Here is a 26,414-nt window from a genome sequence, read left to right as displayed (position 1 = left end):
ATTTAATCTAAATGTTGAACTGAAAAGAAATTACATTTGTTAGAATATGTCTGCGCATTACTTTACCTATTAGAAACTGTCGTTAAGTGTTAAATTATTCCATTAAGAGTGTTAACAAAAGATTCTGAAAATTTTATGAATCTTGTGATTGCGCAAAGTGAACTGTGAAATGCGCAGCTAATGCAGTGAAATATCTGGCTTGAATCATTACGTCACTTACTAAGATTTGCGTAATGAAGTTTTGCTCGCAACTGGTTTGGGGGGAAAGCGTCGCTTAACCCTTAGCCCTTCCAGTTAACTGATCTCATTAAAACTCAAAATCCTGTCAATATGACTAATCCTTAAAATATTACATCTGTGTTTTAAAATTGTAAAAAAATGGTGGCCCCTTTATAGGACCGTACATGTTAGTCACTTCCCGTGGACTATAACTTTTAATTTGTTAAGAATAAATTCTGTCTATTGAGGTAATTTACTCTTTTCTCTGTATTCATCCGAAATCTTAAAGTGTAACCTACGGATTAGCAATGTATAGCACGAGGGATCCTTGACTTGCCAAGGTCAACCGGCCAAAACATTCTGCACAATAACAATGACTTAGGAGTTTTGGAAGTATCTACTCATCTGTGGCGGATCAAATGAATTGTTTGTACACAAATGTACGCCACAGTGCGTTTCTGTCGCGAAAGTGTTCGCTACTACTACTAGTACGTAACGGGAAGAATCAGAAAGAAATCTCTTTCAAAGGCAAGCATTTGTTTTCTTTTCCTGGCAAGATTGCCTCCGTCGTCGAGAGAGTTATCTTAAACTATGTAAGCTTGTAAACTAATAACTAATTTCTATTACAATATGATAAAAAGTAAACTAACAATAAAACGTAATAGACTTAAGAGAGCCAAAATAGATCTTTAGATGGCACTGTTTGTTTTTGCAGCTAGCTATCACAAAATAATCTAGATTTAGAATAACTGAAATAGCAAAACCAGAATTGCAAAATTTAATAAACAAAAGGGTAAATTTAAATGAATTATTAAGTATAGTGAGTGAAGCCCTTGATGACGTCGAACTGTGGTGTCCAACCATACGCTCAAACCTCCCAAGAATCCAATTCAGGCAGTCTGAAATTCTTCTTTTCTAGTCTCAATCAAACTATACTTATGATCTGATAAATACCTTTAGTTAACCTTAACTTAGAATCCCTACCCACTGTAACGACATCTTTCTTCCAGGACACTTCCTTGATAGCATCCCTAAAAACTCCTTTAAAGACAATGGCCACTCCTCTAACGGACCAGAGTCAATAAACAGTGCAGTGCAGTGCAGTGTTGGCGATAACCACTTTGGGTGTTTGTAAACAATTGGCCATTATTTGTCGCTTTTGACTGATGCTTAAAGCTCTTTGTAACCCAGTAATAAATAACAAATATAAAAAAGTTATCTAGATAGGCTAGAGCTTCTTTCCAAGGTCACTTAGAGCCTGAGTTATGTTGGAGTGCAGCTTGGATCTTACAAGAAGAGCCTGCGCGTCTTTGCGCCCCCCCAATACTAAACTTTAGGAAAAAGGCGGGTAAAAAAAAGTCGTATGAGCGTTGGCATCAGATTTTCATGTTTATTTTTGGAAAAAGATTTATTGTGTACTGATTTTATTTAGGTATGGTGCGTGGTGCTTTGTTTTTGGGAAACCAATGTTAGAAAGGGTATCTAAGAGGAAATATTAACTATACTAATTAGTAAAAGATCTAAGTTCAAGAAAAAGCTGTAAATTAGAAGGGACGAGAATTGTAGCAAGATGAACCTAGGCACCTGGAAAATCATCATATGTTTGTACAGTAAACAAAATGAATAGGTACAGGCAGGTAGATGATAAGGAATTCGATTCAAAGGGCAGTAACAGCAAAATAACCTACTGCATGCATGATTAGCTGCTTTTTAAAACTACCTATTCAGTGTTCAGTGTTCTTACCGTTTTAGTTTTTGTAATGGTTTTCGCTAACTGCTCATTGCTCTTGTCAACAGTACATTAACCAATTTTATTTTTGACTTTTCCTGTGCCTGGCTGAGGAAAACCACCGGCATACTTTCCAAATCATTTTCCCTTGACAAGGTGTTGCACTACGAATTAATAAATCTATTGAGCCCCCGCTTCTAAGGTCAATTGGACACCCTACAGGTCCTCAAATGATGAAAGAACTCGCTTCAGGTACAGTTCGAGTTGAAGTAATAGATCATTACATCCTGCAGCCAGAACACACAGGCTCACAATAGACCCCCTAAGAAGAGAGAGGAGCCGACATGTTTGGATGGCCAACTGCCTAAAACCTTAACAACTCTCCTATCAAAGGGTTTATATCTTCCTCTATTGCCCTATAATGTAGGTCAAATGCCCTCTCCAGCCTGCGATACTAGAAAAGGTTATTTAGGCCAAGCGGACGCCAGGTCCCCTTATTGCAGCGAAAATCATTTGGATCACTTTTCTGTTTGAATGTCCTGCATTATCGTCACAAAGAAAGATAATTTCTTAAAACATGGCGCACCGCCTGAGGAGCTAATGGTAATTATTTTTTCAAAGTATAGATTTAAATAAAATTAAGGTTTTATATTTTCACATTAATACAATTAAAACTAAGAAATGTTAGGGACCAAGAATAAATTCTTCCAAGATAATTAAATAAAAAGATGTATAATAAATAAGTAATTTCAGTATGTCTGCTCAACTAAGGCAGTATGACAGATGGTTTGTTGTTTGCATTCTAGGTACAAAGACTATTTAATGTTTATTAGTTTATTTTCTATTGTATTCAGTTCAATTTTAAATATTTATAGTTCGAAATATTCTTTTCTTGTTTGCTATATCTTTTATTATAATATGAAGTGTAATGTCAAACAAAGTTTGCTTTAAGTTCTGTAGAATTGTAGTTTTATTTTTGTTTCATTGTTGTACTTTTATATAAATTTGTATTGGCCTCCCACTCCTTTGCCATAGATTTTTGACTTTTCTGGAGCAATTCAAAAATAAATAAATTATAAATAATGCACAATTTTCTCTACATTTCCTGTAACCGTGAGGTACACTTAGATCTTTAAGCTGGATGAGATGGAGTACTTTCTTCTAAAATCGCATTTTACAGTGATGTAAGAATTTACGAACTCTAAACTGTCAAAATTAAGAATGTTGTGCTTAAGTTGCAATCTTGAGATTTGAGAGGAAATTCGAAAGGCTGCTCAAACCAGGGTTTCTTCATACAATAGACCTCCATCTTAGAGGGAAAAAAACGGCCGCCTTCCGCGCCATCTAATGGAGCGTGAACTTTTCTACCGTGGTCACCTGTAATTCTCTTACAATCTTCTATTTTTTAATAATTTGTTTCTTTTTTTTTTGGTCAATCAGTGGGTAATTGGGTATCATGAACGTGCGACCATAATGAGCGGCAGAGTCCAAGGTAGAGTGAGTGCCCGTACATCGCTGGCTATAAGTGGGGCGCCGCAGATGGAAGCGGCAATAGTGTATCGCTGGTGCAGCTGACGGCAGGACGCCACTGCCACATGGAGTAGTTTCGATTCTTGCCCACTTTTCGAGCCCCCAATTTAATTTTTAGTCTTCTACTTCTACCGGAGTCACTTAGTCCGTCATTCTATTTCTCTTCTCTTCTAGAGTTATTTAATCCTAAATTTCAGGTGAGTATTAATTTATTTTTACTAAATTTGTTTATATTTAAAAAAAAAAATGCAATTTTAAATTTTCCCTGTAAGTATCCGGTGTCCTTTCCTCTGGGTCTCGAGAAGTGCTTTTTCCAAAAGGGTTTCCACAAATTAAAAAAAAAAATGTTTTAGTGATTTCATTTTTTTTTCCGAAAGAAGTTCAAGGATTTCCTTCGACTCCTATAAAGTAGTTTCTTGGTGGATCTGTCAGTGGCATCCCCTCTACAGGGCCACACTTCAATTTAATGTGCCTTCATCTCTATAATAATGTGAAGTAGCGATTCAAGTAATTCCTTTTCAGTTTCTCACATTCAAGTAAGAGCAGATATTGTTTTCGTGCAGATTTTCGATATTTCGATTTTTACTGGAAATAACTGCTTTGGGGCCGAGTGAGTGGTTTTTCCAAATTTGTGTAAGTATGCATGTATCCCACCTTAATAAGCTGTACTCATTAACGAAGTTAAACTGTAGCCAAACAGCTGACTTTTACTGATGTCAGGCTTGCCAATTTAAATAACATTGCAAGTAAGGTTATTTTTTAATGAAATTCTTTGCCCCCTAATGAACGACTTATGGTTCCGTTTGCTTGTTAAGAGGTTATTCATTCCTAAAAACTTATCTTTTGATAAGAAACAGTTGTGTTTACTGATTCTACCATTAAAATGATTAAAGTGTTATGTCGGCGGCGCTGATGGCGATAGTAGTGTATGTTTAGACTAACAGAGTAAATATTTTTTAAACCTCACGTGTTGGATATTTCAAAGAATTGTTTTGAATTGAATTGAAAGTGGTCCTCAAACCTGGGAAATATCAGTGATTACATCCAGGTTTGCATTTGCGGGATTAGGGCTTGACTCTTTTTAGAAGTGGAAGTCAAATTTTTCTATTCTATGATTTCACCTCTGAAGATGGATGAAATTGCAAAACCGGAAAAGAGGAGAACAGATTGTCAGGTGAGCTAAACAGGATGAAGTCGTAATTATATTAGTTGACTTCCTCTTATACCAGTAAGAGGTGAGTTCTCTCCGGAAGATTGAAGTCACCAAATTCTATGTATATGTTTCTAATGCCTAATGTATCTAATGACTACTTTTACTGTATTGTACTATGTACTATTGTAATTGGGCGTGAGTGAGAGAGAGTGATTAGGAGAGTGAGAGAGAGGGCGGAAGTGAGAGTGATGGCGTGAGTGAGAGAGAGTGATTAAGGGAGTGAGAGCTCCTCCTCTGGCTCCCAAGTCAGGTTAGCCAGGAGGTTATCAACTGCTCTCTGTATCTGAGGAGGTACCTTTGAAGACACAGTACATGCTTCATAAGTTGAGTAAAGTGCATTATTTGATAAATTAAGGAATAAGTTTGATCCTTTACATGAAAGATATTGATCACTCAAATATGTGGCAGGAGGTTTCCATTTTTTTTGGTAATTAAACGCAACTCTCCCAAAATTACCAACTAATTATTAAACCTTCTTGTTTGTAACAGATGTAAAATTAATTTTTACCCATTTTGTGTATGCTTGAGAACATCTAAAGCTCTTAACATTTGATTTTTCTTAGAAAAATCACTCGAAAAACGACTTATTTCCCGATATTAAGAAAAATACTAGCTTTACTGCCTTGGCAATATTTTTAGTAGAAAGGGGATGAAAAAATACATAAAAATGACCTATCGCGTGCTCTTCTTTCTCTTTGATAACAAGTTAAAAAAATTGAAATATGATTAAAAATACCAGATTTTGAAATGGCCTAGCACCTTTAATTTTGAAAATATCGCATTGCGGTTTCCGGTTTCTTTCATTACTTTTTATACTCTTTAAAACTATTTATATGAAAATGGGGGTCAACTGCGAACCCCCACTTTTGGTCGCGCGTCAGCCGCGTATGCGGGCAGAAATCTAAAATCAAGTCACATATTCTGAAACTAGAGGTGGCGGGTAACAAATTTTTCCTCTACCATTTTTTGCTCAGATTAACCGTTTAAGCATGAAATGCATTTGAGCCGTCTTAAAATGAACACCCTATATTTTTATAAAACATATTTCCGTTCATAACTCAAAATCGAAAATTTGACGATCGCAATACTTCCGCTTACAGTGAAAGAGAAATGATGTTGGAATCTTTGTTCCTCATAGTGTACTTTCCTTCACTTCTGGCAGTTTTTGAAATGGTCTAAGTGGCCCAGTGTAGCTGGCAAAGAGAAATATGGCAAATTTTGGAATAAATTGGAGCAATTGTAAACTATAATAACGGCATTTTTACTTTAATAGTTAGAGGCTAAAAAACTTATCTATTATTATAACCGGCTCCAATTAATAATTGATCTAGGAAGCGAGAAACACAAGGTTGTCTGCCTGTTCGACAATGGACATGGTAGTGTATTCCTCTCCTTCAGGGAAAATTAGATTCTATCATCGATAGACATTCAATATGAACTATTTTCTAAGCTAGCAAACAGAGCGTAGAAAATTCCATTTCCGGTAGTTACATTTCCCGGATTTTATTAAAATAAAAATTTGAGATTTTCTCAAACTATCTTCATTAAACGCATAGTTGCTACGCTTATTTTGAAACCTCTAGGAAAAGGCGGTAGTTACGTGGGCGGTTTTCTTGTAAATAGCAACGATCCTGTCTCCTGTTCCTTATTTACTGTTTTGGAAGATTCAGACTTACTGCTTAAATTATGAAATTCTGAGAACACTGCACATTATCACTTAAATGGTAGATTTTCATTTTTGGGAAATTTTCTCAGGAAAATTATTTCCACGATTTCCCACAGTCGTGTTTTACAGTGGTTAGAGTAGACTTACCTGCCATTTTATTGTAATGTTCGTTTTACAAACATTATAATATTAGTAAGAATTCCATATGATTCAAATATGCTAAGTATCAAATCATTTACCTAAGTTAGTACCTTGAGAATAGAAATTCACTCCAAATTTCTTGATTTTCGTCTTCCTTCATCCAAACTAATTTTTCGCAGATTTCCTTGAGAGAATTAAATTACTACGAAGATCACGAAGTAATTACCAATATTCCTTGACGTAACAATTCATTAAAAATCCATCAATCATGCGAATCTCCCAAGGAGAACTATTAAGGCAGAATAATTAAACAAATTCTGATTTGGTTTTATTAAGTTTTAATATTTGTAAGAAATCATTAGACCAGAACTAGATGAGTTTATATTTGTACAGGTTATGAAATCTTTATCACTAATTGTCTCACGACGTGATTAATACAATTACAATGAAATAAATAAATATATACATAGGTATACTTATCTTTTTAAAACAAAGAGACCAATAATGCAAAAGTAATGGCTATACTAAGGGTTCTAACCACTAGTTACAAATGGGGCACCCATTGGCAAGTCCCTAAAATCTCAAATCAAACCAATCAGTAACTCAGATTCACTAAAAACTTAAAAGATATAATTCTAAAAACAATATACAAACATATGTGGACAATAACTTTCCAATTTAATAAATGTAAACAATCTATTCCCAGAGATCGAAAAACATCGGTGAGATAATGTGAATCGAATCTTCTGCCTCCCAGATTATTCCATCGATATTGTTCATATTTCTCCCAATTGTGGCAATGAATGTAGGAAGTAGTAATAAATAGTGAGAAATTGCGTAGGTGTTCCAACATTAAGTGGTGAGATCATTCGATTGAACTTTCAAGAGTAATGCGATATCTTTAAATTTCATTATCAGTATTAGTAAATACATAAAATATATATCGATAAAGAAACTGGGGTTCAATGATCGATCGTCCCTCCTCTTAAAGACCTTAGGAGTGGGGAAACAACATCTGGGATGGGATTCGTCGGTTTCTTTTTATTTGTGCTCATTATATTTCCGTTTTTGAAGTCCGTAAAATATTATTTAATGATTTCATATCGGGGCTGAATGATTCAATCTGTGATTTAATTATCACTAAAGATTAAGTGTTCTTTCACATTGTTAACCCAGAAAGGAAACTGCAACTATCAATGGGGGTGGGGGTGGAAGAGGAAGCCCAAGTGATTCTGTTGTGTAAATGCCTAGAGGCTGATCGCTGTCTCACAAGGTTACCACGAGAATGTCAATAGCGATGCAAGAAGAACGTTGCATGCAAGAAGCAAGGCCAAACCAAGAGCTATACCACTATACCGTGTAAACTATATTGACTTCAGATACAAGAAGATTAGAATTCTGTTCAACGCGCCATTAGGAATTCTGAGAGCCATGCGAATATTATTTACTGGTTACTAACAGTAAATACCTCAAATGTGAAGGATTGATTGAGGATTGCGTCTGGAGGAAGCCTTGTGGGTTTCACACCAGATTTCGATTGATTGCTTTAGACGGAAGTGATCCATCAGGTTACAATTTACCTCTAGGGATTAATCACATTTAAACATTATTTTCCATTCACATCTGAATCATAGACGCTGGAGTAACGCTTCAATGGTAAACTAAATGTTTACGACATTCAGATAATTTTGTTTCTTGTAATTTATTGTAATTAAAACAATTCACTGGTTCCCCCCTCCACACGTTTATTGCTCGGAACTAATTTAGCAGCGAGATTTTATTGCTTTCAAAGGAAACTGTATAAAATTTATTAATTAACTTGTTACGTAAATTTAAATCATTCTTTAACAAAAGAAGACCAACCTTCAGACATTCACGTGCCTCTTAACACCTCTTTCATAAATACGAGCACACAAGGCGTCTGAATTTTGGCATCTCCTTATATCCACCAAGTGTCCATATGGTACGTGGACAGAAAGTTGGCGCTTGCAGTTATTGTAAGAGCTTAGCAATAGATTCATCCAGTTCTTGGTCCATGCTAATTCTTTGGACTGTATTCTAAAAAGATGTAGAGGGATACAAATTTTACCAGAGGGATTCTTTTTCCTGAGTACACCAGACGGCGATGTCAGCATCGTCCCCTGACATAACAGGACTTTCTTCAAAGTTATCCTTTCAATTTAAAAATTGAAGCTCCATAAAAACAGAAATTGTTTCTTTAGTCTCTCACTTTCAAAACATATTAAATTTTTATTTTACGCTGTTGGGAATGTTGAGGGAATTTTCTTGTTTAAGAGAGCAACACTGTGTAGAGGAAATTATTGCGCGGTTGAGAGTAAGAAAAAAGATATATTGGTTAGTGATGGGCAGAACGAGTCCGCGTTTGGAGTCGTTGGATTTGAATCGGTTCCAGGGTTGGAATCGATTCCAACAACTCGTTCACTGATTCCAGTCTGTACTTACCCTATGCATTAGTACAAATGTCACGCATTGTAATTAAATAAATCATTAAAAGTTAGCTTTTCCAGTTAATAACAAAACTATATTTCTTTAACACACATTAAGTAGTTCCCTAATTTCCAATTGATCTGATAAATATAAAATTAACAACGTAACCAAATATTAACAAAAATAGGCTAGTCAAATATAAAAATTAAAGCAACTGCAGTTTTGTCGTTATCTAGCTTGACCACCGGAGTTAACTTGATTCAAGAAGAAAAACGCAAATGGGTAGGAAATTATTCCCATAAAAAAAAATTATAACCCTTCAAACAAAATGATAATTACTCATAAAGAAAGAAATATTTATTTACTATGAATTAATATCAAGCTTTTAAAATAGCTTATTATTTTACAAAAAGAAAAAGCTGTGTGCCAAATCTTTAACTTAGCGGCTGGACGCTCTTTCTCTTATCTTCATTGGCGAAAGTTAAATCGTGTACATGTCATGACGACGATCAAAGTAATACTGAGCTAAAAAATAGTATTACCTAACTGGATTACTTACTGCTGTATCCCTCCCACTCTATCACCTACTTCACAAACATTCGTCGATTGGAAATGGGTTGTAGTTTAATATTCGTTTCATTTGAAAACAAAAAACATTATAACGCTTTCTCAAGATGTTTTTAATTTTTAAAAATTTGTTTTTGTCCATTACTCTTATAATATACGAAGAATTTCGAATAAAATATAATATACAAACACAGAATGATCTAGAGTGCAGGTGGAGTCAGTCGTCGTTGTCATGGTGATGGAACCGTTTAACGACTCCGGTTCCAGCTCCAGCATTTTCTATTGGCTAGATTCAGTGAACGAAAAAATGGAACGAGTCCGGTTTCAAAAGGATTTAAATCACTCCGGATTTGACTCCACCAATTCCAGTGGATTTAACCAATGAAATTGCTGGTGTTGGGCCGGAGTCGTTAAACGGTTCCATCACCATGACAACGACGACTGACTCCACCTGCACTCTAGATCATTCTGTGTTTGTATATTATATTTTATTCGAAATTCTTCGTATATTATAAGAGTAATGGACAAAAACAAATTTTTAAAAATTAAAAACATCTTGAGAAAGCGTTATAATGTTTTTTGTTTTCAAATGAAACGAATATTAAACTACAACCCATTTCCAATCGACGAATGTTTGTGAAGTAGGTGATAGAGTGGGAGGGATACAGCAGTAAGTAATCCAGTTAGGTAATACTATTTTTTAGCTCAGTATTACTTTGATCGTCGTCATGACATGTACACGATTTAACTTTCGCCAATGAAGATAAAAGAAAGAGCGTCCAGCCGCTAAGTTAAAGATTTGGCACACAGTATTTTCTATATGTAAAATAAAATATTAAATAATAAGTAAAGTAACTACAGCATTGCTTTTTAATTAATGAGATGGGTGTTCCTGGTGTTTCTTTGCAAGGTTCGCTATATTGGGTACGAAATTATTTTTCCTTCGACTCCCTGTCTTAGATCGACCCCTACTTTTGTTTAGAAATTAACAAAATAATAAAATGAATATTATTTTAGAATTGATATTCTAAAAAAACCTTCGAACTTATTTTATTCTTCAAGCATCAGTATTTAAGCTCGCCAGGTTTTGTATTTTGGTGTGGATTCCTCTTACAAGTTGGAATGTGTCAGTGAACTTCTACATAGTAGCCTTAAGTCAGTTTTATTTTAGTGTAAACGACTACAGTATTAATTATTTTCATTTTAATTTGCCTCAATTTTTTGGGGCGGGGCGGAATCACTTTTTTTTAAAATAGGGATTTGAATCAACTCGTTCCACCATCGGACTCGTCCCAGTGGAACGAGTCCGCTCTAATAGCCCATCACTAATATAGGTATGTTGTATGTGTGAATTAGTGAAGTATTTTTTGTATGTTTGATTTTGTGAAAAATATTGAAACTTAGTGTTAGTGCATTTTCTATTTCTATCAGCGCTATTCAGATCGTAAAACTGTTCATTTCACAAAAGCGATCATTTCGAAAGAAGTCTTAAAGAGTAAACCCTAAAGCACATGACATGATTGCCTTTTTTTTTACAAATCCAAAAACTTAAAAACTATTTAGCATCTTGCAGACAAGAAAAAAACTCTACAGGCTCTTCAGCCACAACTAAAAGATTCCATAACTATAGAACCTACAATAGATATAGTTTCAGATCAGATGTTTAGATTGTACCTGAAAACATTTTTTTGCAGGATGAGTTACTTTGGCTGGGCGGACTACACAGTGTTTGGCGGCATGCTGGTGGTCAGCTCAGCTATAGGGGTCTACCAAGGCAACGCCGCACGTGGAGGCTCTGCCATCCAGTTCCTCACTGGAGGAGGTCAGATGGCCACATTTCCAGTCGCCTTGTCTATGCTAGCCAGGTAATCCAAAAAAAGTTTGTAATAATTGTGAGGTAAACTAAATCCGCACAAAGGCCAAAATCCCTAAATCAAAGTTGTTTTTAATTTAAGGCCCCTTGCCCAATTAAAGTGAATTCACACGCGTTCATCTCTAATAATGGAGCTCACGTCAGACTTTATTAGGGAGAAAGTTTGTGAGGAGGAAGAGGATACGTCCATTGTTCTCTGACTGCTTAGGATGTGAGATCATAATCAAGGTCCTCCGCCTGTCAACTATGTCTTTTGAGTTTAGCATGTTTTCTCCACAAGTTTTTAATCTCGGTAATCTCAAATGGGATGTTACCCAGCATTGAACCAACCAATTACTTCTTCAACTACTTGTTTATTCATCAAAGTTTGGGAAACCAGCTTTCATTATAGACGAACTTGCCATATTAACATCACAAAATGGCGGATTTACTTATCCTAACCCATTTCTAGGCAGATACAGGTTTTTCCTTCTTTTCCCTTGAAATCATACAAATCAATTCAGTTTTCTTGTTATCTAAAACATAAATAAGATAAACCAATAAATATGATTAACATTCTTAGAGGTATATCAAGTAGGGTTTTTATTGCATATGGAAAAATTGGTAAAAAAAATCTAAATTGTTTTTTATAATGAAATAATTGGTGTTCAATAATTGACTATCAGAATGCAGAGATTGACGTGTAAATGTGGGCGGTTGGACCGGCCAATCAAAAAGCTGGAACATTACTGACGATCACGCCCAGAGCCACACCCTTTTCAAGCAAGCTGTATAGCTCAAAAATTGATTTTCGCTATAAGTACTCGATTATATTTTTTTAAAACTATTTTCCGAAAATGGCAATAATGGTTATTCTTTAAATATTTTGAACATATACCCAAATATCAGCGCAGCAAATGGCTAAAAGCATTTTTCTTTGCATTCAATGGCTAACTGCTTCTATGACTAACTGGGTAAATTAGTATCAAACAGTTATGATGATGTAGCTTAACAGTAAACTCCACAAAATTTACAATACCATGAAGAAGGTAATTCATTAACCGAAACGTTGGTATGAAGAAACAAAATTTGTGTTTAAATTTAATGACCGCACCTCAATATTCCCCAAAATCATCAATCAACAACGATCGAAAATCAAAACTCTCATTATTTATGAATGCTATCAAGATTGAAAGCCTATTTTTTGAGCGCCTACATTTTACCGGGGCCTCTTACAAGTTATAATTGTTTAAAAGTGGAGAATATCTTGTGAATTAATTTATGTACATAATATTTATGAACATAAAGAGGTATTTGGCATCAGTTTAATTAAAAGGAAAACTTAGTTAAAACTGTATCTCTGTATGTGCATGACTTACTCTCTTATTACGTAAGTAAATTATCATTCATATAACAGCGGAACCATCAATTACTGAATCGTATTAAATTTGATTTAATCTAACGCTTTTTTTCGCAAAATTATTTATAGTAATATATACCTAATTGGTGAATTTTTATAGGTATTCAGTTTGTTTTTGTTTTCAAATAAAACGATTTTTAAATTGAAAGAAAAAACTAGTTTAATTAAAATGAAAACAAAGTTTATAATCTTTTTGGCCGTAAATATAATAATTTCTCTTGTGTTTATTAATTAATTTCAATATTCGACTTTTATTCATGTCAAACAAGGAATTTTATTCATTATTTAATATAAACTAAACGGTGTTAGGAAATCTTTTGTTCTACGTACATACAAAGTAGTATTTCAAAATTCTAAGTTTGAGGAAATCGCACAACCAAAAGGGGCCATTTCACTGAATGTATTTTCCCGAAAACGGCTTCAAAATGTTCTGTAAACTTTGGCCCCACTGTGACGGTAAGTCTTGGTAGATATTCTCGTTCCTACGAAGTATTTCCAAAAATACCACATCCTATTTGCTACCGCTCTTTTTTTGAAAATATTCTTCGGTCCTTTTCTTCTTCTTCCGTCGAGAACTGCTTGCTCTGAATTAAGTTTGTTCCAAAAAGTTGACGAGATCGCTAAACTTGGTTAAACAATATCAGATAATGTACTCTCAAATCTCATCAATGGGATCAATGGTTGCAGTTTCCTGTCGTCAATCACACTTATGGGGCAACCTGCCGAGGTTTACCTGTACGGGGCACAACAGTGGCTGTTTGGAATCGCCTCTTTCATCATCGTCCCAGTGGTCGGCTACGTCATGGTGCCATTTTTTAGAGAGAGAAATTACTTTTCTGCATATCAGGTAAATATATTATTTCTGAAAAAGTTCAATAGAATTAATTTACAAAAAATGATCTCTTTAAACCCAAATGATAAATTATTATTGTCTAATTGTATTCTTCCAGTATTTTGGTGAACGGTTCAGCAGAAAGCTACAGTTGCTCGCCTCCTGCCTGTTTACATTCCAAATGGTTAGTAACCTTCTCATATTGTAACCTCTGTCTTTTTTTTTCACCTTATATTTGTAAAGATGTCCCTAAGTAAGACTATTTTTTAGGTATTATATTTATCTCTAGTATTGTATGCTCCTGCATTGGCTATGCACCAAGGTACTTTAATTATACTATACTCGCAGACACACTTTGCAATTACATATGTCAAGTTTTTTGACTTAAATATTTCTCAATTTAAATACATATGTACATATAATTTACGCCAGTTGTGTTTGCAGTTACTGGGCTGAACACATTGATGCTAGTAACCATCATGTACGTAGTCTGCATTGTCTACACAACGATAGTAAGTATTAGGGTTTGTCTTAGTTGTTATTTCATGCAATGTTACCCACAGAAGTCTTGAAAGAACACTCAAACTACTTTTTTTCTTTCTGTATTTGCGTAACAAAATTCTCTTGCAACTTAATTTTTGTAATCAACAGCAGATCATCATTTCAATATGTTCAATTTATAGTTTTCGAAAAAATCTCTTAGAATGTAAACAAAATTCCATTCAAAAAAAGAGCATTTCCGATCAGTTAATTTTCTAAAAACTTGAATTTTGTAAAATTATTTAATCCCTATTAATATTTAACCGTACATTTCATTGAAATGGAACTTGAGAAGAAAAACCAACTAGAAATGCCATTACTCGAATATTCCGGGAAAAAAGATTCAAATAAATGTTCCAGAAGTAGTTATGCAAGCAATTTCTCATAATATTTGGATTTTCTCGGAAATACCTACAGCAGTTTTCATTTAACTAGGCACAATACGTGTGGCCAAAATAAGCCATCATTCTTATTGGAAACGTTTCCGGGTATACTGGTTTTTTGAGGGGAGGAGAAGTGGCCCCATCAGAGTATGCAAATGGTTGCAGTAGGTAACATTTGCATGAGTGTTGCATCTTACTGCAGTAATGATGAGTAAGTTGAATTGTGTTTTGTCAGGGAGGCATGAAGGCTGTGATCTGGACAGACACCTTCCAGGTGGTGGTACTCTTCGTCTCACTCGGAGCCGTTCTTACCAAAGGAACTATGGACATCGGAGGCACCAAGGTAGTCTGGGAGAGAAGTCAGCAGTTTAATAGAACCACATTTTTTAAGTAAGTATTTCTATTTTTATTCTCTTTAGTGATAAAGAAGAAGTAAAATCATCACTGGAAATTTAAATATTGCAAATACATGGACTTACACAAAAAAAAGTGATAGAACACTCGTTTGGACTTTACTACGTAGTTAAAGTTCTTTCGGTACACTTTCCAACTCTTTGTGCATGTCCGAAAAATTCGAAACATAGTTATTTATTTAACAAGTGTGGAAAGTAGTACTTTTCCTCACGCGTGGCAGGGTTTGCACGCACGAGCGAGCGAAGCGAGGCGAGTGCAAGTGCAAATTGCCGAGTGTGAGGAAAATACTTTACGTACACTTGAGTTAAATATTATATTTTTTCTGCAACCATTAGGGTTATTAACTAAAAAAAAAACTAAACAGGAATCACTAGAATCCATTTTAAATTTCTGTAAGGTAACACTATAACCTTTTTAACTGTTATAATTAAAAATATCTAATTATTTATTAAAGTATTATTTTTATTTCTATATTCCTTTCAATTATTATTTTATTTTTTTAATATTCGTTTTTTAATTATTTAGATAAAATAAATTTAAATAAGCTTATTATAGTTTTACAGAAAATATTTAATAACAAAACCTCTTATATCAAGGAAGCACAATAAAAATTTTTCACTCACTTGTGAGGAAAGTGACACTAATGGGAATTTTTCCCCACTAGTGAGGTAAAGTTGGGCATTACACAGCTGATTTTAATTGAGTAATGAGAACATTCCTACATGGTTGCAGAAAAAATAATTTGAAACCTTCCCAGAGCAGACAAACAAAACGGACTACTGCGCATCTACTGCTCTGTAAGTGCATGGTTCGGTAGGCTGAGTGTTCTAATCAATCACAAATCGGTCAGCAATACAAGAAATATGAATGCTACAACGAATATAATTCACAAATCAGTTTGCAATTGGTTTGTGTTCTGATAGAATTGACCGACTGTTTACTCACAGCGGTGACAATTTCGCTACGGACAGAAATTTTTCTAAATATGTTCAACGGGAGTACTAGTCTTTAGAATAGTGTTCAACGGACATTCATCAAATGTTTCATTTATATCGATGTTCTACACTTAAGTTGGGTTTAATGTTGGAAGTGAATTATCTTTGAACTAAGTTAAAAAAAAAAAAACCCTAATTAAGTAAATTCGCTCTGAAACACTCGATTTCTCGCGTTTCACTTTATGTGGCGCCGAGAAGGGGTGCTCCAAAGGTCTGATGAGTCTCTTGATTGTAATGAACTGACAGATGGTGGTAAAATAGCATTTTAACTTGGATGTTTCTTCAGTTGGAACTACGACATGACAGAGCGGTACACATTCTGGTCTTCTTTGATTGGATCTGGATTTCTACATATCTCGACGTATGGTGGTAACCAACTGCAGATTCAAAGATACCTTACGGTGAAGTCTACTAAAGATGCTAGAAGGTTAGTTTCTTTAAGAAATATATTATCCTTTTTATAGGATGAAAAAATAAATGCCATTTCAGTCGAGTAAAATTTATTTTGCCGAGCTTTCGACCTAGGGTGACTAGGTCATCTTCAGGGCTGTGGAACATATTTACGGATTGTTAACAATGATTCTATTAAAATAATAATATAATATGTAACTATAATATAACGAAATTTACAAAAATTATTTACCTAGTTTAGAAAGTAATATTTTTACATTTCAGGGTTGGTGTGTCTTCTGTCTTATCTGTTCATGGACTGAGTGTGATCGGTCTGTGTGTGTGATATGTGTTAGGTTGTGTGGAAGTCAGTGTTGCCAATTGTCAAGTATTTTGTAGTAAGTTTGCGTATATGTTGTTTAAATTGTTCGTGTCTGTTTTGAAGTTTAAACTGTTTTCTGTCTTAGATATGTATATCCTTTTTATTTTTTTTAACCAACTTTTGGCTAATTAGACATTTCTATTCCTGTTCGGGCAACCCATTAAGCTTTCAAACCTTAGAAAGGTAGATAAAATGAGCTGGTTTCCTACGCCTGCTAGTAAACACAGACTGAATGCAAAGCTGTTCTCCTCATACCAAACCGCCATTTTTCCAAAATATTTCAATTGTGTGCAAATACTTGGCGAGAAATTATTTGGTTGATTAATCTAACTGAATACTTTCGCAGGATGTTGTGGATCAATGCAATCGGCTGGGCGTTAGTCATGTTCCTGTGTGTGTACGCGGGATTGTTAATATTCGCAGCGTACGCCTACTGTGATCCGCTTCGTACTCAGGTAACGGCGCTCTTTTTTTGTCTAGAAGAATGCTGCCTGACAAATTGATTTGCTAAATTTAGGGAACTGTCTCAAAGAACGCTAACAAATATCAATTTTCCAGAAAATCTCCAAACCGGACCAACTGTTCCCACTGTTTGTCATGGAAACGTTGTACACATACCCTGGCTTTCCAGGACTCTTTATCTGCGGCATATTCAGCGCCGGTCTCAGGTAGTAGATGAGCGTGATTTTAAACGAAAATTATAGTGTCAGAATATTAATATTATTGTCAATTACTAATCTTTATTTTTACCTTTTTTTTCCCTTTTTTTGTTAAATTTGTTTCCATTAGCACAGTGTCGACGGGTGTGAATTCCCTGGCGGCCATTTGGTTCGCGGAGTTGGAAGGCACCCAGTTCAGAAAGAAGTTGACTGATTCACAAACTGGACTAGTTGTAAAGGGGTTGGCCTTAACGTTTGGCATTCTCTCCTACCTGGTCGTGTTCATTGTGCCCTTCATGGGAGGTTTAGTACCTGTAGGTATACATGATATTCGTTTGATTTTTGTAATGAACTACTAACCAACAGCGCTGGCAAGAATGTATATGCAGAGTGAAAATGAAAATACTACTGAAACATTGAGCATGTTGATAATATGGGTGTTGTTATCCATGCTTTGTTGCTAATCTTATCAAAAACTGTTCGTGTTCTAGCTAGCGGTCTCGTTGTCCAGTATCTTCGCCGGCTCACTGTTTGGCCTGTTCATGCTGGGTATGATGTCCAACAAAACTAATGCTTTGGTAAGTTTAGAGCAATAAACATTGCTTTAAAAGTGGCAGGTACTTCTAAGAAATGGAGTTATAGAATAATCCGTGATGGTGTTCGAAGGGTTCAGCTACGGGGCTAATCACCAGTGTGGTGTTCCTGTGCTGGATATCCAGTGGGGCTAGCTGGGCGCAGAAGCATGGCCAGATCGTGCACTTACCTCAGCCATCTTCGCTGGCCGGATGTGCAACACCCGTCGAAGAAAAAGTGTAAGTTAATCTGTTCGAGAGAAAGGCACCTGCGGTATTCTATTTAATAATATTACATTTATTTGCACGTCCTGTACATTTTGCAGGAAACACGGCGGGGAATACGCTTTCCTACTCTACCGGATATCCTACACATGGTATTGCCTCATTGCTACGTTTACTACCATTATTGTTGGCTTTGCGGCTAGCTATCTGGTAAACTGGTTAACACCAAGATCAAGAGTCCAAGAAACCTTAACACAAAATGATTTGAACATTAACAACTTATTATTGAATGAAAAAGAGTTGAAAGTTGTGACCATTCAGAATAAAGGAGCCAGATAATACGAGTTTTTAGCCTCATAACGCAACAACACAAGGACAACCAAAGTGAATCTGCAATGAGGATCAGGTTATGCGACATATATATTGTGTACATAATAGTATTATGTAAATACTTTGTGTAAAGAAAACAGCGAGTCCCATTGCTAGGAAATAGTTACATTTTATACTGAATTTTGTAAACTGCAAGTTTTTTTTTTTGTAAAAACCCAAAAAGTATTAAAATTGATGACTATGGCCAAATACAAATTTCTTGAACCAATTTCTTTTAAATCTTTCCAATTTGTTACCTTTTTTTCGAAATAGGAACATCATTGCAACGCTCACTGAATGTTAGTCAAAGCAGATGACCTTGAAGTAAGCATGCTAGTATTGAAAGACCATAATCAGGGCTGGACACTCATGACTTCCTCGAGCCTCAATTTAGGTGATTAAATTTCCTAGAAACAGCGTTTGCGCTAAAAAGATGACGAGGGCATAATAACCCATTGGTTCATTGCCCAAAAAAAACAAAAAAAAAGAAAAAAAAAAAAAGATGGCTGGTTTCAATTTTATAATGTTATCACAAGGGTTTTGTGGTAGAAAGTATGACGACACAGTTCAATGTTCCTCATACAGATTGTCAAATCAAAGTGAAGAGAAAGAGATATTCTGACGAAAATCTAACTGTTGGAAATTCTCTTTATTCAAACAGAACAAAGTGTAAAGTTCTCTAAATGCCGGACCAAACACTGAAAGATTAATAAACTGGAGTTTAAACTTCTTCCCACCCTGCGGATTAAAGATACTTCGGATTACCGCTTATTTGGATCCATGGCTTACGATTTGCCGGCCAGAAAGTCCACTATAGAAGAGATGGGGGAAGGGGAACATAGAAGGTAGTGTACGATTCTCTTGTCTGGATGGAATCTTCGTGATGTCAAAGAAGAAGAAGAATTCAGGAAGACGAATTGATCGGATTATTCGGAAAAACTGAACATCTCCAGCCACCTAAAGAATCCTCCGCCTAGACGGCTCTATCTTGCGCTGCCAGTTTCGCACTATGTCTAACTATCCGCATCTTCCATCTCTTCATCGGACCGTCGTAAGTTGCGGCTCTATTTAGTCGCTTAGTCAGCAGCTTCTTGGGTGTTTCATCCTTGCCCTTTGGACAAAGTGTCCAGTACAACGAAATCTTTAAGATTCAATATTTTTTATTATATTTTATTTCGGCTCTTGGGAGAGATGGTACAACTGGCAATGTTCCTACGCCTCCAAAATTGGCCTTCTAGCTGCGGACCTTCTAATCTCCTAGAGGTAAATCTTGTGTATAACAAAATAATGGAAATGAGAAGAAATGATGTTAATAAAAACTAGCAAATTGAAAAATTATTTTTTTATTTTCTTTTTACATTTTTTTGTTTTTCTTCTTTTTCAATAATTTGTTTGTTACACTTCACATGGATGCAGTTACTCAATATAGCATTGTAAACAAAAAGAAATTGTTATCCCACACAAATCGGTATTGAAGTACTTGAAGATAATAAATTTGTAATTAAAAATAGTGACCAGATGCTTTTAAATCAATAAAAATCGACACAGAAGTGATAAGCGTGTTAATAATAACAAATACAGCTACAATTCTGGCGGGTGGATGTGGGCTCTTAAAAACTTAAAAAAAAAACATCTTGTAACAAGTTTGGTATATCTTTGTTCGATTCCGTTTAGAGGTTGAATAACGCTAGACCACTATAAAAACGGGAATTCATTACACTAAACATCGTGTGGCCACTCTCATCGATTTGTATAGTATGTTTCCAATTTTAATTAATATTACCAAAAACGAAATTTGCGAGCAAACACTGAATTTCCCTTTATTTACGTTTTCGAAAACAATCACATTTAAAAGGTTCACCTAAGTTATTAAGTTCGACAACATTGTAAAGACCAATTGATTTATACACGTTTTCTCTCTTTTTGGTCATCATCAATCCGTTTGGAAGTTGGCTTCAAAAGAAAGAACTAAATTTTGGGTGTCTCAAATGAGATTTTTCAGGACCTGGTGCATTATGAACGCTGAAAGTTAATGTTCAGGCTGAGCTAGAAATGGTTATTGGAAAATAAGTGCTTCAGTAAAGGAAAGAGGTTTCTTTAATTATGATATTCGCTTGAATGTGGCAATTAAGGCGGATTAGAAGAAGTTAGTGAATTATGGCCTCATCTTACACGCTTCGAAGAGCCTGACAGCACTGTCGAATTTTTTTAACAAGGATGCAAAATGGATTATTTTGTTTCTAATTACTTAAAAACAAGGTCAGGAGACTTCGAAACCTTCTTTTCCAATTTCAGAACCAATAAGCGCATCTTCAGGGCTGACGTCTTCACTAAAGTCATCGAACTGCATAAAGTTATTGTGTTTTTAATAAATAATTTACAGTAAATGGTCAATATATATTTTTTTTTCCTTGAAAAATTATTACAATTAAAAAATGATATATATTTCTTCTTTTTTAAATATGTATTTAAAGGTATGAAAAAATTTATTTTCTTAATATATATATATATATATACCTATGTAATCAATTAGAAAGCCTAAATTATGACAAGGCACGGTTTTTATTTTGTTTTTATTAATTGGTTAAAAATGATATGCCCAGATGACAGACATATGAAACTCTTTCGCCATCCACAAAAGTGTGAATCTCCTCACTTTCCTCGCAGATTTATTTAACTTCCAACATTATAAATGAAATTATTATTATATTATTACAGTCATTACTACAAATAATAATAATTTATTTTTTATATTTATTGTATTTATTTGTTACACTCGCTAAGTTTTATTTTAACACTTACGTATTTTAATATTTTTAATTTGTGTAACTTAACAAAATACTTATATTTATAATTATTTACAAATTAGTTGATAATGTATTTATCTAAAACAACTATACACAGTTTTAAAAAAAACATCATTTTTTTTTTTGCTTGGGGTTCTATTGGTTTTCTTTTTCTGTTTACATCCAAATTTAAATTTCTCTTATTTGAAAAATTATTAAATATTATTCTTATTACTTATTTGTTGCAATTTTGCACAAACCCTGCTAAATATTTAATTAAACTCTTCACCAAATAGAGATGTTATCACAAGAAATACTACTCTTACAACAAAACCAACACGAAAGGTCAAACATAAGACTTTGTCTTCCTATATAAAATAACTTCTCTGTCTGCAAATTACACGTTTAGGTTCCCATTTTAAAGGGAGAAATTATTAAATACAGAGCACCCATTCATTTATTTAATTTTCAAAAAAAAGAAAAAGAGTCCCTCTTAATTACTTATTTTATTTTTTTAACTTTTTAAAATATTTTTATTATTTTTTTTTTTTTAGTCAATGGACTAGATATGTTTTATATTTACCTAAAAAACAGAGACAGAAAGAAAAATACTGTTTGTTTTAAAAAAGACAACTTTGTATACTAAAAGAAAATTTTTTTTAAAAAAAAAGAGCAATGGTTTCGAGTTTTTAGCAGTACTAGAGTGCGCGGAGGAAACAATGCTTACTCTTAGGTTGTAAAGCTACGGTGAAAGGTAAGCCTTGATCCAGTGGCTGAGGGCCAAAGGGATCCATTCTCAGAACCTCTACCCAAGAACTGGAATACTGGGGGAGACAGCGAACTGTTGTATTTGCAGCATGCCTCCGTCTTGTAATGCGCACCAGATTCATCCCATGGAGTGGGACTTTGTTCTCCAAGCTGTACAACCAAAAGGAGCTTAGCTTATTCTACTATTCCCTAGTAGGGAAGAAAATCTATCCTTTACAAGGTTCAAGAGGGTTTATCCTTCTTCGACTGTACTCGAAAGTGATGAAAGGTATGAGACAGTTCCCTGTCCACTAAAAACAGCAAGCCCCAGCATCTAATCCACTGTGACTGCCCCGATTGACGTACTGCTAAAACAAATATAAATAAATACAAAATACAAAAACCTAATTGAAACCTCTAGAAGTGCTTAAAATCCACTTAACTAATTTTTATATTTTATATATTTTTTTTTTGTTTACCTTGGAGAAGGGCCGTTTGAGGTAAAACTAAATACCTTTAAAAGGCCTATCACTGCCTTTTACAATTAAATTAAATAAAAAACACTGATTTTTTTTTTTGCTTCGTCTCTTCTAATTGCTAGGCACAAAAATATTTTAAAAATTAAAAATCTTAACGCTAATAATATAAACATTTACAATTAATAACTATATAATATTTACAATTCTTTGTATTTCTGTGAGGAGAAAAAATAGTATAAATTGTAAAATAATAGAATGAAAGCTGTTTTTTTTCATTCGGGGGGCGCAGAAACTGATATGACATGAACGTGCATATTTTATTTAAATTTATAAAAGTCGCAGCCAAATAGTCGAAGGCATACAGTGATTCTGGTACCTAGGCTTTGTGACCATTGTCTTCTTAAAAACACATTTTTGTTTTTTTCTATTTTAATTTTTTTCTAAATCTGGTTAAGTGATTTTTTTTAACCGAATTGCATACAGTTGAAACAAATGTCGTAGGTGCCAAAAATGCATTTTTAATTTTCCACTTTAAAAAAAGTGCCTAATCTGAGTGAAACATTGTGAGTAGGAGAAATACCAAGTGAAGGCAAAATTTCGAATCGGCAAACTAGGCTAGAGCTAAGTTTCGCCAAACTAAGCATCAATCTTGAAGCGGATTTCCTTCATTAACACGGAATTTGTTTTGGGTATTAGCTGAAGAAACATATTGATGAAACTAAAGTATCTAAGACGGAGCCACATTATGATTATATGCTACACATTTCATGTTTTTAATTTTTATTACTGTTTCGTGGTAAAAATTATATTTTTCTCAATATAAAGACGTACCTATTAATAATTAGACTATTAATCTATTCATTCATCACATAAATCAAACTAAATGAGTCACTTCCCCTTAAACATGTGGAGTAAAGTATAGAAATCGGATCTGATTCGTCTAAAAACACTTTGTTGCCTAGGCTTCTGCCTGACTACCATTTGCCTGCGACGTAAACACAAACAGGAAATATCGAATCTAACATCGATACAATCTAAAGGCTGAAATAAAGGAATTTTTTTTTTTGCAAATCTGAAATTAATGATTAAATGTAATGATCCATTTTGCCCCAATCTCAAATTTAGTTCTGTACAGCTAGGACAGCACACAAGGACAATATTATTCTCTCTCCCATCCGCAGTTTTCTCACATTGATATAAAATAAAATCTATCACACATCAGATTGAATGAAAGACACCTGGCACTATGGCTTCAACCTCTTGAAGCCGGCTCCATCTTGTCCAAGTTTTAATTCCTCGTAGATGGAGGGCGGTACCTCGGTTGAAGATGGTACATGCAATTGTTCCTGTTTCCAGCCGCTTTGGTTTATACCGCTACTTGTGTTCGCATCAGATGGCTTCAAAAAGAAAATTACAAAAAAATAATACAATTTTTATGTAACTTTGGAAAATTCTGTACACACTTGTGCGAAAATATTTTCTTCACTCGTTTAAAATGCCAGAAAATCGGCAACCTTATCAAATCAGGAAATGCTAAAGTTATGAGAGTACAAGAGAAGAATCTCTTTCCAGCCAAGTGTGGCTTCCTAGATAGCATGGGAGTTACTGCCAGGTGTTTCTGGAGAATATATCTTTCCTAAGGGACACCGGCGTGGGGGTATCTAGGAAGTGTTTATCACTGCTGTTATTACTACAGAGGAAAGGAAACCCCTACACTGTCTCGAGTCACTCTGGGCCCGTATAGCTAACACCCTCCCCTAAAAGCAATAGCATTAATAGATCGAGCTTAGGATGGAAATGAAATCCGAACAAATGTGAACTTCACAGCCGTTCGAACAAATCAAGCAACAACCTTAAGTAATGGCCAATTTCTCACATCCTGAATTCCTGTAAAAATCCATGTACTTACTTCGGTAACGGTGGACTCTTCTCTCTCCTGGGGGGACCCCTAGAGGGCGAGGATAGTTATTAGGTTGGACAGAGTGTAATCTCCCGAAACTCACCAAACTTTTGAGGAGCCATATTAGGGATATCCATCTTATTCAAATTCCTAGAGCTTTCCCTGAGAGGCTGGTTCACTTATTTGAGGGAGTAGATGCCTAACTAATGGCTCCTCGCTCTTCCCGGGGCTTTTTTAGAGAGCCTAGTAGTTTCCAATTTGGAGCTCCCACGAAAATTAGCTTTTCTTTTTTTTTTTGCAAAAATTTATTCCATTGAAATATCGGCTACTAAAAATTGACAACAGGACTTGCTTATCCATGAAACTGCAGGAGTGAGTTGATGATCACTATTAGAGCAAGAGGAAACCAAGAAGGAGGTTCCTATTAGAATTTGGTTTTGTTGCTCACCTGTATATGGTCCATGTTCACTTCTCGCAGGTAGCTGGGATTTTCAAAAGCAACTCCACCAGTCGATTTATGTCCCAGGAGACTCCTGGTCCTGATCAACCAGATTGCCGCTACCACTATTCCAACCAGGAATATTAACGTGAATACCAATCCTGCAGCCATGCCAAACTGGGAATGCTCTTCACCTGCAATCCAGAAGGTCATTACTGTGAGATCGTTGGCGCCGTAAGCTTTCTTTTTTTAGAGCTCTTAGGAAGAGAAATGTACTAATCTTTCAGCTTAATTACGCACTTTTACATATTTAGTTTTGAACTTGAGAATCTTATCATCTTCTACTTTGTAATCTAATGGAGTCATTAGCTACAGATTTCAAAACTACACTAACACTAAATTATTGTCTACAGGAGACTATCTACATCTTTGTTTTTGTCTTCTAATTGTGTTTTTCATTGATAAACAGATGTAAATGTTAAAACTGTGTTGATCTGTTTTAGTTCTGCAATTCGAAGTAGAAGTTATATTCATAGAAATTTTTTTACCAAAAACCACTTCCCCTTACAAGATCCTAGTTTTAACACTTTTAGATCATACTGTATAATAATTATTTTATTTTTGGTAATTTTTATTACATATAAAACGTGGCTCGACTTACTGGATAATATTTCTATTGCCCTTACCCATACTAGCCGCAGAAGTGATGTATTTCTCGTCTGTCGTAAACTTCACCGGTTCTGTCAGTGTACTCGTTCCTCTAGAATTGCCAGCTTTAACCACACATTCGTAACTAACACCTGATTTCAAGCCGGTTATCTTCAGACTGGTGGTTTTGCTATCATTCTTAGTGGCTGGAGTCTTAGATCCGGCTTGTCTCCAAAACACTCTGCGCAAAGAGAGAAAGAGAAAATAAAAAAAAATTTGGGGTTAACTCAGAATTTTGAAAACATATTGTTTACTTTCTAATATTAGCATAAAACAGTTTGAAAAACCGTATACTATACTGAAATAATACTTAAAGGGAAACTATTAAGGACGACAAATAGTTACAGACCCGAGTGAAGTTTCCAGGACACCGTCGGAGCTGTTTTCAAAAGAAATCTCTCAGAAAAATGAGAAACTGTCTTTAAACTCGGAATTTGAGCAAGACATTTAAACCTTCTTAATTAAGAAGGGGTGAACTTAAGGCCAAAGGGACCATCAGAAGGAAGTTAAGGCCAAAGGGACCATTAGACGGAAGCATCCCCACCTCCTCTCACAGTAGTGCCCTTAAAAATATGTAAAAGTGCCATCAGAGGGTGCTGACGACAACGCCACACAGCCTGAATGTTAGGATATAGTCTGGAAAGGTTTAGCGTCACTTTAGAGTGTTTACGTTACATAGTGTTTAACGACGGTGAAATATAAACTAGTAATTTAATTTCTATAATTCTTTACAGAAAAATAAAATCTGTTTCGAAAAGCGTCTTACAAATATTTTCCAGGAAAAATGTTGACAACATAAAGCTGTAGAT

General features: G+C 34.9%; 2 protein-coding genes across 10 annotated transcripts in view; one reads left to right on the top strand and one right to left on the bottom strand.

The window, feature by feature from the left end:
• The first annotated feature begins 669 nt into the window (after positions 1-669).
• Positions 670-18,775, top strand: LOC141451838 (sodium-coupled monocarboxylate transporter 1-like). 6 transcript variants are annotated; one of them, XM_074123555.1, is made up of 14 exons: positions 670-812; positions 11,208-11,378; positions 13,473-13,632; positions 13,736-13,801; positions 13,888-13,939; positions 14,062-14,129; positions 14,776-14,930; positions 16,236-16,376; positions 17,068-17,176; positions 17,280-17,389; positions 17,511-17,694; positions 17,872-17,958; positions 18,047-18,192; positions 18,279-18,775. In XM_074123555.1, coding segments are annotated over exons 1-14 (1,689 nt in total). In that variant the 5' UTR covers positions 670-810; the 3' UTR covers positions 18,517-18,775. The 6 variants fall into 6 exon arrangements, with proteins under 6 accessions (XP_073979656.1, XP_073979657.1, XP_073979659.1 ...); XM_074123556.1 differs by lacking the exon at positions 670-812 and adding an exon at positions 3,492-3,675; XM_074123558.1 differs by lacking the exon at positions 670-812 and adding an exon at positions 3,997-4,111.
• A 1,098-nt stretch (positions 18,776-19,873) lies between these two features.
• LOC141451837 (Ig-like and fibronectin type-III domain-containing protein 1) overlaps positions 19,874-26,414 on the bottom strand; it is a 286,881-nt gene continuing 280,340 nt past the window's right edge. For all 4 annotated transcript variants that reach the window (XM_074123551.1, XM_074123550.1, XM_074123553.1 and 1 more), the window contains 3 exons: positions 25,584-25,786; positions 24,907-25,091; positions 19,874-23,955 (listed from right to left, as the gene is read on the bottom strand). In XM_074123551.1, the coding sequence (XP_073979652.1) occupies positions 23,803-23,955; positions 24,907-25,091; positions 25,584-25,786 (541 nt within the window). In that variant the 3' untranslated portion in view covers positions 19,874-23,802. The remainder of the gene's footprint in view (positions 23,956-24,906; positions 25,092-25,583; positions 25,787-26,414) is intronic.

This window comes from Rhodnius prolixus, unplaced genomic scaffold (assembly GCF_049639745.1).
Source record: "Rhodnius prolixus isolate KJV_2025 unplaced genomic scaffold, Rpr scaffold_14, whole genome shotgun sequence".
NCBI lineage: Eukaryota > Metazoa > Arthropoda > Insecta > Hemiptera > Reduviidae > Rhodnius > Rhodnius prolixus.
The sequence above is the reverse complement of the archived record's forward strand: the minus strand, read 5'-3'. Positions and strand labels throughout refer to the sequence as shown.